This window comes from Eschscholzia californica, unplaced genomic scaffold (genome assembly GCF_041429995.1).
Source record: "Eschscholzia californica isolate CP2 unplaced genomic scaffold, dmEscCali1.0.p SCAF_1, whole genome shotgun sequence".
Classification (NCBI taxonomy): Eukaryota; Viridiplantae; Streptophyta; class Magnoliopsida; order Ranunculales; family Papaveraceae; genus Eschscholzia; species Eschscholzia californica.
The window spans coordinates 37,980,944-37,994,749 of record NW_028238198.1 but is presented as its reverse complement, the minus strand read 5'-3'; the positions used below and the strand labels follow the sequence as shown (position 1 = coordinate 37,994,749).

At 37.0% G+C, this 13,806-nt stretch overlaps 1 protein-coding gene across 1 annotated transcript; it reads left to right on the top strand.

Moving 5' to 3' along the window:
• Positions 1-1,242: 1,242 nt before the first annotated feature.
• LOC147566608 (putative WRKY transcription factor 3) lies at positions 1,243-5,568 on the top strand. Its single transcript, XM_086653096.1, has 4 exons — positions 1,243-1,849; positions 3,381-4,081; positions 4,170-4,325; positions 4,951-5,568. Exons 1-4 carry the CDS (start codon positions 1,448-1,450, stop codon positions 5,225-5,227), a joined length of 1,536 nt encoding a protein of 511 aa, XP_086509222.1. The 5' UTR covers positions 1,243-1,447; the 3' UTR covers positions 5,228-5,568.
• The last annotated feature ends 8,238 nt before the right edge of the window (positions 5,569-13,806 follow it).

Here is a 13,806-nt window from a genome sequence, read left to right as displayed (position 1 = left end):
TCACCTACACTAACAGGCAACTGAATGATAAAGCAGACATACTAGCAAAATGGGCGAGAAAGAAGAAGTCGTCAAAGTTGTGGAAAGTTGTCCCATCTTTTTTAGTTCATAAGCATTGTGATAATGTTCTACTCTAAGTTTACTTAATGTATTTATTAACAAAAAAAAAAAAAACAATGGGTTGAGAACTTGAGATAGTTTGTTTTATTTTGTTGTAACCTAGTTACATGAAAGATAGTTTGATGGTTTTAATTTATGTTTATGTAACTCTTTAAAACAAGTCTACTGAATGCATAATAGCACCAAAGATAAGAGAGGGGCAGAGAGGTTGAACCTAATACATGATTAAAAAGAAGCACAATAAAAAATATACTAACCTAGAGTTCAGAAAGAGTTGGCTAATTATTAAAAAAAAAAATGTCAACAGTTGGTAGCCCAAGTGGTTCCAAGGTGTTGACATAAACTCCAGAAATTCCTGGAGGTCCCAAGTTCGAATCCCAGAGAAGGTGGAACTTTGGTTATTTGAATTGGAGTTATTAGGGTGTAAATAATGTTGTTGGGCTTTAGGTCATGTCTTGTTGGGCTATAGGTCCGGTTCTGTTAGTGTTTGAGTGGGCAGTTATCGAGCTTATCACATCTATGATGTGTCAAGTGCCAAATGTAACGACATACGTAGATCGTAGTCGACTTCCAAAAAAATACTAAAATAACCCGAGTCCGTCCGGCCCGTCACCGATGGAGCCCGCTCGGGCAGGCGGGCTCGGACGGGCTACGGGCATTGAATATGTTGAATCTGTCCGAATACTAGTAGCGGGCTAGGTATTTTAGTGTCCGATCCGCCCGAGCTCGACTCTATCACACCCGAGCTCGACCGAATCCGCCGATTCCCACCCCTAATCAAACCACTCATTTAGTGACTGACATACACTGTATTTAGACTACATTATACTCATTACTAAACGTTTTTTTTTCTTTTTTTGGTTATTGTGGTGTTTGGATCTAGGAATCAGTGGGGCATAGGGTACCCACAAGCCACAACTTGGCCAAACCATTAATCAGACTTACTAAAAATATCTAAACTATGAAGAGGATGAAAATTGACTTCAACCAATCACCTGGTAAAGTCATCTTTTGTTGTTTACATTATGGACAAATAGAAGACCTTGATGTGGCATTTCCGTCTTTACTAAGAGTCGTTGAGGGTAAATAAGTCATAAATTTTTTGAATTTTAGTTCTAATTTAACCCTATCTAATTAAAATATTGAAAAGAAAAAGATGTCCTTTTCTCTTCTTCAACTGCAAGACTTTTTCACCAATTCATAAAACCTATGAAGATTTTCTCTTCTCCCACTTTTTGCATTAAACAACAACAACAACAAAACAAACCCTAAAGAAAGAAAAGAATTGTGGGGAAGTTCAATAACATTCTAAAGAAAGAGCTAATAAATGGATGATAACAATGAAGGTTCAAGAAAAACAAGTCGTCCTCCTAAACCTACAATTTCTGTACCACCTCGTTCAAGTCTAGAGAGTTTATTTACAGGAAATGGAGTTGGAATAAGTCCTGGTCCCATGACTTTAGTTTCAAACTTTTTCTCCCAAAATGATGATGCTAATGATTCAGATTCTTTCTCTTTCTCCCAGCTTCTTGAAGGTCGTACCAGCAAGATGGGTTTACCAATGGAAGATGATTTATCTAAAGAAAGAGCATCAGGAGATTGGGGAAATTTCAAGCAGAATCGGCCATTTAATTTAGTCATTACTAAATCACCTGTTTTTACTGTTCCTCCTGGGTTGAGTCCTACCACCTTACTTGATTCTCCTGCTTCATTCTCCTTTGCTAGTCAAGTAAGTTATTACAAACTGTTTCTTTTGATTTCAACTTTAAAAACCTTTTTACTTACCAAAAAAGGGAAACAAAAGTTTGAATCTGGGTCTTAATCAAAATTTACTTTTATGGGTTTGTCAACAAGGGATTGAATGATTAAAATCAAGTGATACATTTTTTATGGGTAATTTTCAGAGATGGAATTTGATTTTGATTACTAGACTGGATTATGTAATTGGGTGTGCATAATTGTTTTGGAAAGAGACTTTGAGGGTTATCTCTTAATATTGTACAAGCTTGTTGGGATATCAACAATTTTTGTACTTTGTAGTTATAAACATATCTGTTAATATTGTAAGGTTTGCGCTCATCCAACTCAGTACCAATTGGCAATGAGTGGAGAAGACTTAGACATTATATTTTTGGTGGTTGGAGTGCTCATTACAATGTCGAGAGATGCTAGAGGGCCCAGCTCGGTGCCCACTAAAATGCCCAGCTGACGTGGATTCACTGAAAGACAAGGTTTTTTCAAAGTTTGACTGCGATGGAGACCGCTTTTATTTCTAAATGAGGAGATTTGGGCATTTTAGTGGGCATTCTAGCTGGGCACTCTATCATTTCCCTACAATGTGAGACTATTCTCACTCGCCCCGTCACGTGTGGCATTCTTTGCAACTAGCGTGTTCTTTTTTCTCTTTCTCGAGTGACGTGGAACTCATACTTCTTTTAAACCTCTCATGTGTGGGCCTAGCTTTGATACCATGCTAAGTTTGTGGTCATCCAACTCAAAATCAATTGACAAAGAGTGGAGAGGAACTCCCCATGATATTCTTAGTTACTAGATCGCCCTTCTCCCATATGAGACTATTCTCATACACCCCCTTACATGTGGGGTTTTTTGAGCTTAACACGTGTTTTTTTCCTTTCTGGATGACGTGGAGCACGTGTGGCTTTTAGTATCACGTGTAGACCTAACTTTCTGATAACATGTTACGTTTCTGGTAACCCGAAAAAGGAAACAAAACACCTGTTAGGCGCAAAGAATGTCGGACATGAGGAGGCATGTGAGAATAGTCCCACATTGGGAATGGGCGCTCCAACAACAAAGAATATAATGTCTAGCCCTTCTTCACTCATTGCCAATTAGTTTGAGTTGGATGACCACAAACTTAACCTGGTATCAGAGCTACGCCCAACACGCTCCACGTCACCGGAAAGAAAAAAATCGAGTGGTAGGCTCAAAAAACACATGAGGGGGGGGGGGGGGGGGGGGGGGGGGGGTCTGAGAATAGTCTTTTCCACTCCCATTTGGTTTAAATTAGCTTATCTGTAACGAGGGAAAATGGAGGATCATCTCTTAATCAACTAGTAGATATCGTCTATATTGACTCTCTCTTATCTACCTAAGTTAGAAAAATGTGTGGCCTAGAATGTCGATTTACCCGATCTAAATTATGTTTGTGATATGTCGCGTCCATGTATAAGTGGTACAGTTTGAAAGAGATTGTTAACTTGCTCGTGGAAATTGAACTTTAAGTCGGGTGTATACAGGGACCATATGGAATCTCCCATCAACAAGTCTTGGCACAAGTTACAGCTCAAGCTTCCCAGTTACAGTCACAGAGTCATTTCCAAGCTGAATATCCATCTTCATTGTCAGTACCTCCGACATCATTCACACAACATGAATTCTTTACTTCTAATGGAACTTATTCTCAGCAGATGCTCTCATTATCTTCTGATGATAAAAGAGGGAAGGTGAAACCATCAGAGGTATCTTATTCTGATCATAGATCTCAACCACCTCTTCTTATAGTCGATAAGCCAGCAGATGATGGTTACAATTGGCGGAAATATGGGCAGAAGCAAGTCAAAGGAAGTGAATATCCTCGTAGCTATTATAAATGTACTCATCCAAATTGTATTGTCAAGAAAAAGGTTGAGCGATCTCTAGATGGACAAGTCACTGAGATTATCTACAAGGGACAACACAACCATCAAAAACCTAAATTAAGTAAGCGTTTGAAACAAGCTGGGAATTTGAATGGTAACTTAGATTTTCAAGGAAACGCAGACTCGGGTTTCGAAGGTAGTAGTGTAAATGAATATGTTAATGGTCTATCGAAGTTGAGGAAAGATCGGGAGTCCAGCCAAACCACACATGGATCTGGTTCAAGTGATACTGAGGAAATTGATAATGCTGAAACAAGAATTGGTAACGAGGATGACGATGAACCTGATCATAAGAGAAGGTAATAAGGTTTATTTTATTCTTAAGTCTGGATGTCTTGTTACTTTATATGTTAAAATTTTAAATAGAAAAGTTCTTTCCATGAGCAGAAACACAGAAGTCAGGGTATCAGAGCAAGCTTCACATCGATCAGTCGCAGAATCTAGAATCATTGTGCAGACAACAAGTGAAGTCGATCTCTTGGATGATGGTTATAGATGGCGCAAGTATGGACAGAAAGTGGTGAAAGGGAATCCTTACCCAAGGTATTATTTCCTTCCATAACTTGACATTAGTAGTAGGAAAATGTTATATATTGTTTAGTGCACGACTTCTTTAAATTTCAGTTACAGCTTCTGATACTAAGTCCTTTGAGCTCCTTGTGCCCTTTCGTAAATGGTTGTGGGTTGTCGCTCGATCTATGATTATATAGATATGACTACATTCTGTACACTAATACACGCCCCATGTTTAAGAAGAAAACTGAACCGTGAAACAATTGCGTGAAAGGGTATACTGAATCCTTCGTTCTTCCTCCATTGAAGATAATTTTATTCCTAGGATTCATTTCCCTGTCACAGAACACTGTTTGTAGTATAATGACTTGTGAGGCAAGGGAACATACTATTTGATGTACCTATTTCTTGCATAGTTTTCCATGTTTATTAGACATTCAATTCCTGAAAAGTAGACACTCAGTAACACCTACAAGTTGTGGACTTCCAACTCGAAACCAATTGGCAATGAGTGAGAGGTCCTAGATATTATGTAGTTAGTTGTGACTCTTCTGTCCATGTTGAACTATTCTCACATATTATTATTAACGCACAAGTAAGAAGTTGCACTTCAAAGAACATTTTTAAACCCATATACATTTTGGTTTCTACACAGGAGCTACTATAAATGTACATTCATTAGTTGTAATGTTCGGAAGCATGTCGAGAGGGATTCAACCGATCCTAAAGCTGTCATTACAACATACGAGGGAAAACATAGTCACGCCGTACCTGCAGCTAGAAACAGCAGTCACAATACAGGCAATAATAACATATCCCAGATGAAACCACAAATTTCCATGGTTAACGATAATCGACAAGATTTTGGGAGCAATAATGATCAAAAACAACTTGTGGCTCGTCTACGATTAAAAGAAGAGGGTGTTTCTTAACAGTCCTCTCTTCTTGAAAGTGATTCATGAAATGCAGTTCATCTGGTAAGATTCTTTTGGTGAAATTTCTGCCATTATTACATCTTGGAAGGTAACAAAAAAAATACAAGAAGAAAGAAAAAAGAAGAGGAAGAAGAGATTGCGGCGTGTAAGTTACTTATAATGGTGATATGTTCTTGTTGTATCTGATGATCTAATTCGATCTTTTTCTGCAGCTTGGAAACTAATTGAATTGATGTATGTTATTGTGTTAAATAATCTGATTTTATTTTTGAAAAAGTAATTCTGTATTTCAGTACATTCTTTCTTGTAAATGAGAACTGGGAAGTGATATTGTTTTATATGGGTTTTGTTCATTATTACTTCATTAGGAAGAATAAGGAAAGTTTGAGTACTGTTCAGTTTCTTCTTTGTGAAGACCCTTACCAAGTACTAATGAGCAGATAACAAGATTGAAGAAGAAAGGAAAACTGTCAATGGAGGCTAGAGTTTCATTAGATTGAAGTTAAGTTACAAAAGTAGTAGCCAACACAAATAACTAATAGAGGCAAATACTAAAAAGCCCTTAAGAGGCAAATGACTAAACTACCCTCCTTCATACTCACGGTGCGGTATTGAAAAGCATCGAGAGTTTACCAGCTAAGAAACGAAAGTGTGGAATCAAATGTGACTTGGTGAACAAGTCAGCAATTTGCATAGTGGTTGAGACGAACGAAAAAACTGATGGTGCCTTGAGTGAAATGGTGCCGAGTAATATGACAATTAATCTTATTGTGTTTGGTGCGTTCGTGAAAGACTGAATTATGAGCAATATGGATAACACTTTGATTGTCACGATACATAGAAGTGGGTTATGAAATGGAAGCACACCCATGTCTGCAAGTAACCAAGTGTTCGTTAGTGCGGAAAACACGCGACGGATGCCCCCTACATTGCGGTGACAAACATATTTTCGATGATTAGATGTTTGTACACCTTTTCTTTCTCATGTTTGTATTTGGTTTTATTCCACATCTCATGGTGCGATATTGATTTTACCGTTTGAAGTATTATTAGGACCACCACGTTGTCGATTATTATATAGACACCGACCTCGATTGGTCACGCCCATTACCATGTCTACATTCACGATTTACCGACGGGAAGAGCATTTTGATTTTTTATTAAGAGCTCATTATTCCTTGTTGGGGTCCCTCCTTATAATAAAAGGACTCCTAGTTGGAATAGGATTTCCCTTATTCCTTGTTTCGGGAAAAAAATAGAAACTTCTAATTTTTCAAGCCTAAAAAGGAATTCCTATTTCTATTGGTAAACCTCCCTATTTATCAATATAAAAGGGAATGAAAGGGAAGAGATTATACACAACAACTTCTAGAACAAAGAGAAGTCAGAGAAAGAGAGATTTCTGAAGTGGTTTTTTCAAGAGAGATTGAAAGAGAAGAATATTGGTTTGAAGAAAAGAAGATTATGAATCTTGTGAAGCAATTTAGTTTGTGGTTATCTTCTTCAACCTTTAGTAATCTAGGATTTGTTCAAATCCTAAGGAGTAAGAGATTTCTATTTCTTTGTTTCTTTATTCAGTTTATCCACCATAGTTTTGGTGAAGAGTTGTTATCAAGAGTGTTTCTACACATCTTGAAGAGTTGGTTAATCCTCTATTTGTTTAGGGAAGAATTGTTATCCAAGAGTATTTCTACACATCTTGAACAATTGGTTTATCCACCATAGGTTTGGTGAAGAATTGTGTAACCCATTATTTTATAGTGGAAGATTTCTGGACTAGGTCCCGTGGTTTTTTACCTTCTATCTTAGAGGGTTTTTTTTCGAAGTTAAATAATCTTGGTGTGTCTACTTTTACTTTCGCATCGTTTATCTTCATATTCCTGAACAAGTTAATTAGGTTATTTTTCCTAACAAGTGGTACCAGAGCTAGGGTTAGATTTATTGTTCAGAAATGTGGAAGTGAACACTAATTGCATGATTAGTTTAGATGGAGAAAACTATTTGTTGTGGAAAGCAAAAAATGGAAGATTTGTTTTACTGCAAAGACCTAGCTGCACCCATTGAAAATAACGGTACCAAACCGATGAAAATGGATGAAGATGATTGGAAGGTATTAGATCGAAAGGTTGTTGAATTTATTCGACAATGGGTAGAACCCAGTGTTTTTCATCATGTATCGACGGAGACTTCCGCTTTTAGTCTATGGAGGAAATTAGAAGAATTATATGATCAGCAGACAGCTGCCAAAAAGACTTACTTGTTCAGAAAGCTAAGAAAATTACAATATAAAGAAAGAACCTGATCAATTGCTCAACACTTGAATGAGATGAAAAGTCTAGTAAATCAGCTTTCTGTAATGAAGTTAATTTTGGATGATGAGTTACAGGTCTTACTTCTTCTAAATTCTTTACCAGATAGTTGGGAGACATTGGTGGTGTGTCTTAGCAATTCTGCTCCTGATGGCATAATGCGTATGAATCACGTAACAGGTAGTTTGTTGAATGAAGAAACAAGAAGGAAATCATCGTCAGACGAGTCTCATTCAGAGGCACTTGTTACAGAAAGACGGGGGAGAGGTAAAAGTAGAAAACCTCATAACCGTGATAAGTCAAGGGGGAGATCAAAACCAAAGAAAGAAGTTAGATGTTTTGGTTGTGGAAAAATGGGTCATTACAAGAGTGATTGCAGGAAACCAAAGAAGGAAAATAAAAAGGATGATGAAAAACAAGATAATGTTGCGGCAGTTGCCTCAGGTGATGACATTATCTTACTCTCAGGTTGTGGAGACACTTGCTTAAGTATGACTGAGTCAAAACCAGAAACAACATGGTTGGTTGACTCAGGTGCTTCGTATCATGCTATTCCATGTAAGGATTTCTTTAACTCTTACAGAACTGGTGACCTTGGCAAAGTCAGGATGGGAAACTTAGGTTTCTCAAAAATCGTAGGAATTGGAGAAGTGAAAATTGAGACGAGCACAGGGAGTACATTGATTCTTAAGAATGTGAGACATATACCATATCTTCGATATAACCTAATCTCTACCGGAGTATTAGATGATGAAGGGTACCACAGTCACTTTGGTGATGGAAAGTGGAAGCTCACAAAAGGGTCAATGGTGATAGCAAGGGGGAAGAAGTGTTGTACTTTATACAGGACTCAAGTAAAACTGTGTAAAGGAGAATTGAATGCAGTTGAAAAAGATTCTTCCACTGATCTTTGGCATAGAAGACTCGAGCACATGAGCGAGAAGGGACTTCAAATCCTTGCTAAACGACAAGAATCACCGATCATGAAAGGTATAAATTTTGCTCTCATTATTTAGTAGGAAAGCAACACAGAGTTTCCTTTCAAAGGAATGCATCTGAAAGAAAATCCAGTGTTTTGGAGCTTGTTTATTCTGACATTTGTGGACCTTTAAAAGTCAAAACACTTGGTGGTGCTTTGTATTTTGTTACTTTTATCGATGATGCTTCTAGGAAAGTTTGGGCATATGCCATAAGGACCAAAGATGAGGTACTTGCAGTTTTCAAGAATTTCCACAACATGGTAGAACAGGAGACAGGAAAATCATTGAAGTGCATTCGCACTGACAATGGAGGAGAATACATCGGGTCGTTTGAAGAGTATTGCAAAACCCATGGTATTCGACATGAACAAACAGTTCCCAAAACTCCACAACAAAATGGTGTAGCAGAACGCATGAATCTCACTATTGTGGAGAGGATCAGATGTATGCTCTCAGAAGCTAAGTTGCCTAAAAGTTTCTGGGGTGAAGCAATGCATACTGCATGTTATCTGATTAATTTATCACCTTCAGCACCATTAGATGGAGATGTAGCTGAGAGAGTGTGGGCTGGGAAAGAAGTCAATTATGGACACCTAAGGGTGTTTGGTTGCAGAGCTTTTGTGCATATACCTAAAGATCAAAGAACAAAGCTTGATGATAAAGCCAAGAATGCATCTTTTTAGGGTATGCGGATGAGTAATTCGGGTACAGGTTATGGGATCCAGTCGATAAGAAGATTATCGGAAGTAGAGATGTGGTCTTTCTTGAAGATCAAACTATTGAGGACTTCGGGAAAGTTGAGAAGCATGAGAATCATGGTAATGATCTCATTGATCTAGATCCACATATCTCTTCTAAGGTTATGCATGATAATGCAGGTGAAGAACAAAATCATGAAGATGAAGCTCATGAAGATGCTCCTATGGGTGATGATGTTGAGCAAGGAATGGAATTTCAACAGGAACTACCAGCTGAATTGAGAAGATTGACTAGAGAGAGAACATCATCTACCAAGTATCCTCCACACGAGTATGTGATGGTTATTGATAGTGGAGAATCACAGTGTTATGAAGAAGCCTTAGATGATGAACACAAGAAGGAGTGGTTGAGAGCTATGCAAGATGAGATTGAATCATTGCATAAGAACAACACTTTTAAGTTGGTTGAAAAACCTAAGAATAAGAAGATTCTTAAAAATAAGTGGGTTTTCAAAATCAAAACCGAAGAAAGAAATTCACAACCACGGTATAAGGCACGCCTAGTGGTGAAAGGATTTGGGCAAAAGAAGGGTATTGATTTTGATGAGATTTTCTCCCCAGTGGTGAAGATGTCATCTATACGGTTAGTATTGGGATTGGCTGCAAGTATGAACCTAGAAATTGAACAACTAGATGTCAAGACCGCTTTCCTTCATGGTGACTTGGAGGAAGATGTGTATATGAAAGAACCAACAGGGTTTGAAGTTAAAGGTAAGGAACACTTGGTTTGTAAGTTAGAAAAGAGTTTATAATGGCTAAAACAAGCACCAAGACAGTGGTACAAAAAGTTTAAATCATTCATGAAGGATCAAGGGTATCACAAGACGACTTCAGATCATTGTGTTTTCGTTCATAAATTTCCGGATGGAGATTTGATTATACTTCTGCTCTATGTTGATGATATGTTGATTGTTGGTCAGGATGCTAATACAATTAGCAGGTTAAAGAAGGAACTAAACAAGTATTTCGATATGAAAGACTTGGGTCCAGCAAAACAAATTCTTAGCATGCATATCTCTCGATATGGACAAGACAAAACCAGTGAGTTGTCCATTAGCCAGTCACTTCAAGTTGACTCGTGATCAGTGTCCATCAACTAAAAGTGAGAAAGAAGAAATGGAGAAAATTCCTTATGCTTCAAATGTAGGAAGCTTGATGTATGCAATGGTGTGTACGAGACCGAACATTGCATTTGCAGTTGGAGTAGTAAGAAGATTTCTTGCCAATCCAGGCAAAGAGCATTGGTTAGCAGTGAAGTGGATTTTGAAGTATCTTAGAGGTACGTCTAAAGCTCGTATATGTTTTGGTAATGACAAGCCAGTATTAGTCGGTTACTCAGATGCGGACATGGCAGGAGATGTAGTCTCCAAAAGGTCCACATCAGGCTACCTATTTATATTTTCAGGGGGAGCAGTGTCATGGCAATCTAAATTACAAAAGTATGTAGCTTTATCTACTACAGAGGCAGAATATATTGCCATTAGAGAATGTTGCAAAGAGATGTTATGGATGAAGAGGCTGTTAGAAGAACTTGGTATGAAACAGGATAATTATGTTATTCATTGCGACAGTCAAAGTGTCATCCACCTTAGTAAGAATTCTAGTTTCCATTCTAGTCCAAGCATATAAATGTGAGATACCAGTGGATCTAAGATGTTCTTGAAGAAAAGGTGTTGAAGATCGAGAAAATCCTTACTGACGCCAATGGTTCAGATATGATGACAAAACCATTACCCAAAGGCAAACATGAGCTATGTAGCGGTGTTGCAGGTTTGGGGATGGTAGGTCCCTCTTCATAAGTCAGTAGGGGGAGTTTGTTGGGGTCCCTCCTTATAATAAAAGGACTCCTAGTTGGAATAGGATTTCCCTTATTCCTTGTTTGGGGGAAAAATAGAAACTTTTATTTTTTCAAGCCTAAAAAGGAATTCATATTTCTATTGGTAAACCTCCCTATTTATCAATATAAAAGGGAATGAAAGGGAAGAGATTATACACAACAACTTCTAGAACAAAGAGAAGTCAGAGAAAGAAAGATTTCTGAAGTGGTTTTTTCAAGAGAGATTGAAAGAGAAGAATATTGGTTTGAAGAAAAGAAGATTATTAATCTTGTGAAGCAATTTAGTTTGTGGTTATCTTCTTCAACCTTTAGTAATCTAGGATTTGTTCAAATCCTAAGGAGTAAGAGGTTTCTATTTCTTTGTTTCTTTGTTCAGTTTATCCACCATAGTTTCGGTGAAGAGTTGTTATTCAAGAGTGTTTCTACACACCTTGAAGATATGGTTAATCCTCTATTTGTTTAGGGAAGAATTGTTATCCAAGAGTGTTTCTACACATCTTGAACAATTGGTTTATCCACCATAGGTTTGGTGAAGAATTGTGTAACCTATTATTTTATAGTGGAAGATTTCTGGACTAGGTCCCGTGGTTTTTTACCTTCTATCTTGGAGGGGTTTTTTGCCACGTTAAATAATCTTGGTGTCTCTACTTTTACTTTCGCATCGTTTATCTTCATATTCCTGAACAAGTTAACTAGGTTATTTTTCCTAACAGTCTACATTCATGATTTACCGACGGGAAGAGCATTTTGATTTTTTATTAAGAGCTCATTATTTTGTTCAGCAGCAAAGACACATGAAATTAATTCAGACTACATTGTAAACCTACACGGTATGTTGTTGCAACATCATAACTTTTTATGACAGGATAGGAATAGTCTTTAAGAAAATGTTTGTTTGCTTTCTTTTTATTACTTTTTCTTCACAGGAAGATAATGAGATGGCTCCACTGCTCTAATTCATTATTTTAATTCTGATCCAGAAGCAATACCAAAGTGTTTCAAAGAAGAGTTGCCTTGACGTGGGTCTGCCTCCGACCTAGATCAACCTAAGTTAAATGACGTCTCTATCGCTCTGCTCAAAGAGTCAAATATAAAACTTCATACACCTTAAATTCATAGTACGAAAAGATATTTGTTGGAGGTCCTTATACTCATTGTGTGAGCATTGAATGCACTGGGTATTCACCTTATCCATTATCAAATCAATGATGAATTAATTTTTTAGAAGTCTTTGTCATTGGCTAGATACCGATCTATTCATAACACCACAATATAATCACTTTAGAAGGATATGAATGATAATCATGCATATTTAAGAGAATAAAAATCATCCGTTAGAATTCATCTATAAGATAAAGAGTACTCCAATCTTATCATAAAATAATTATATATGCTTCGAACAAGATTATAAATGTAAATATGAAAACAGTTATGTTTATCATTACCTTCATACTTCTAATTACCTTTACTTGAAATAAAAGTGAGAAAGAATCACCAATATGTATGATATATGTAAACTATAATCTCAGTAATTCTTTAATCTTCTTACAAAATTATAGAGCTTCGTGTCAGTATCGTACTGTGAAACAAGGAAATTCGATTAGATTAGAGAAGAGAAAAATGTTTCAGAAATTTTGTGTATATTGCTTTGGGTTGAAACTCCAGTTACAGTCACAGAGTCAGTTCACCACTAATTTGGTCATTTTACTATCTTAAGATTGTAGTACAATGTTTCACAAATTGTTGTGTATGAAACTCTCATTGTAGGCTCTACAATTGAGGTACATTCATGGACATTTATGTCAGGGTTACATGCACACACAAAAATGTGTCTGTAAGGTATAGGTAACATATGACCGAATTAGTGTGGATGTTACAAATTAAACTAGTGGAAGGCAGAACCTTAGAACAAAAAATAGAAATTACAAAATAAAAAAATCAACAAAAAACTTTTAAAAACATTGCTGATGTTTTACAAAAACAATCTTTGGGTTGAAAATTCTTCCCAGACCCAATGGACGTAGATCCTCTCTAAGAAAGAAATAGGCAAGAGGCCCACGTACAAGAAATAATGTTTTGTCCCTCCACATTTTCTACATGAAGTACAAGAACATTTGGTTCTATTTTAACATAACATCGTCTAACATTTCATCTATATCTGACTGGATCTTCTCTTGGCAAGGCTCCCATCAAATCAACCATACACCGACGAACATACATTTTGCTACTATCTTGTGGCACATCTGGAAGAACAGATGTGACCGATACTTTCAACACACTATCACATCCCCACAACAAGTCATACAACAAATCATGCCATTCCCTAGGATGAATGGCGAGCGGCAAAAACCAAAACATAAAACTCCATGTAAATGGCAACCTCCTACTTATCCTTTTTTGAAAATCAATGTTGATGCCTCTTTTACAAAGATTAATGTTTGCATTGGGATTAGCTTCATCATTCATGATCATGAAGCAAAATTTAATGTAGATAAAGTTCAAACATTGCATGCTCGAACAAGTGAGGAAAGTGAAGCACAAGCAATTCTGAATGGAATCCTATGGGCAGTGGACCAGCATTACATGCATATCATCATTGAAAGTGACAATCTCAGCATCATCCAACACTTGCAGAATCCGAGGCACTCTGTCCAATGGGAATCGATGAATCACATACAGAAAATAAAGAAAT

Bases quoted from the DNA above. Each gene is read 5' to 3' on its own strand.
- LOC147566608 (XM_086653096.1), top strand. From the start codon at position 1,448: ATGGATGATAACAATGAAGGTTCAAGAAAAACAAGTCGTCCTCCTAAA. The intron at 1,850-3,380 runs GTAAGTTATTAC...GGGTGTATACAG, and splicing joins CATTCTCCTTTGCTAGTCAA to GGACCATATGGAATCTCCCA. The intron at 4,082-4,169 runs GTAATAAGGTTT...TTCCATGAGCAG, and splicing joins GAACCTGATCATAAGAGAAG to AAACACAGAAGTCAGGGTAT.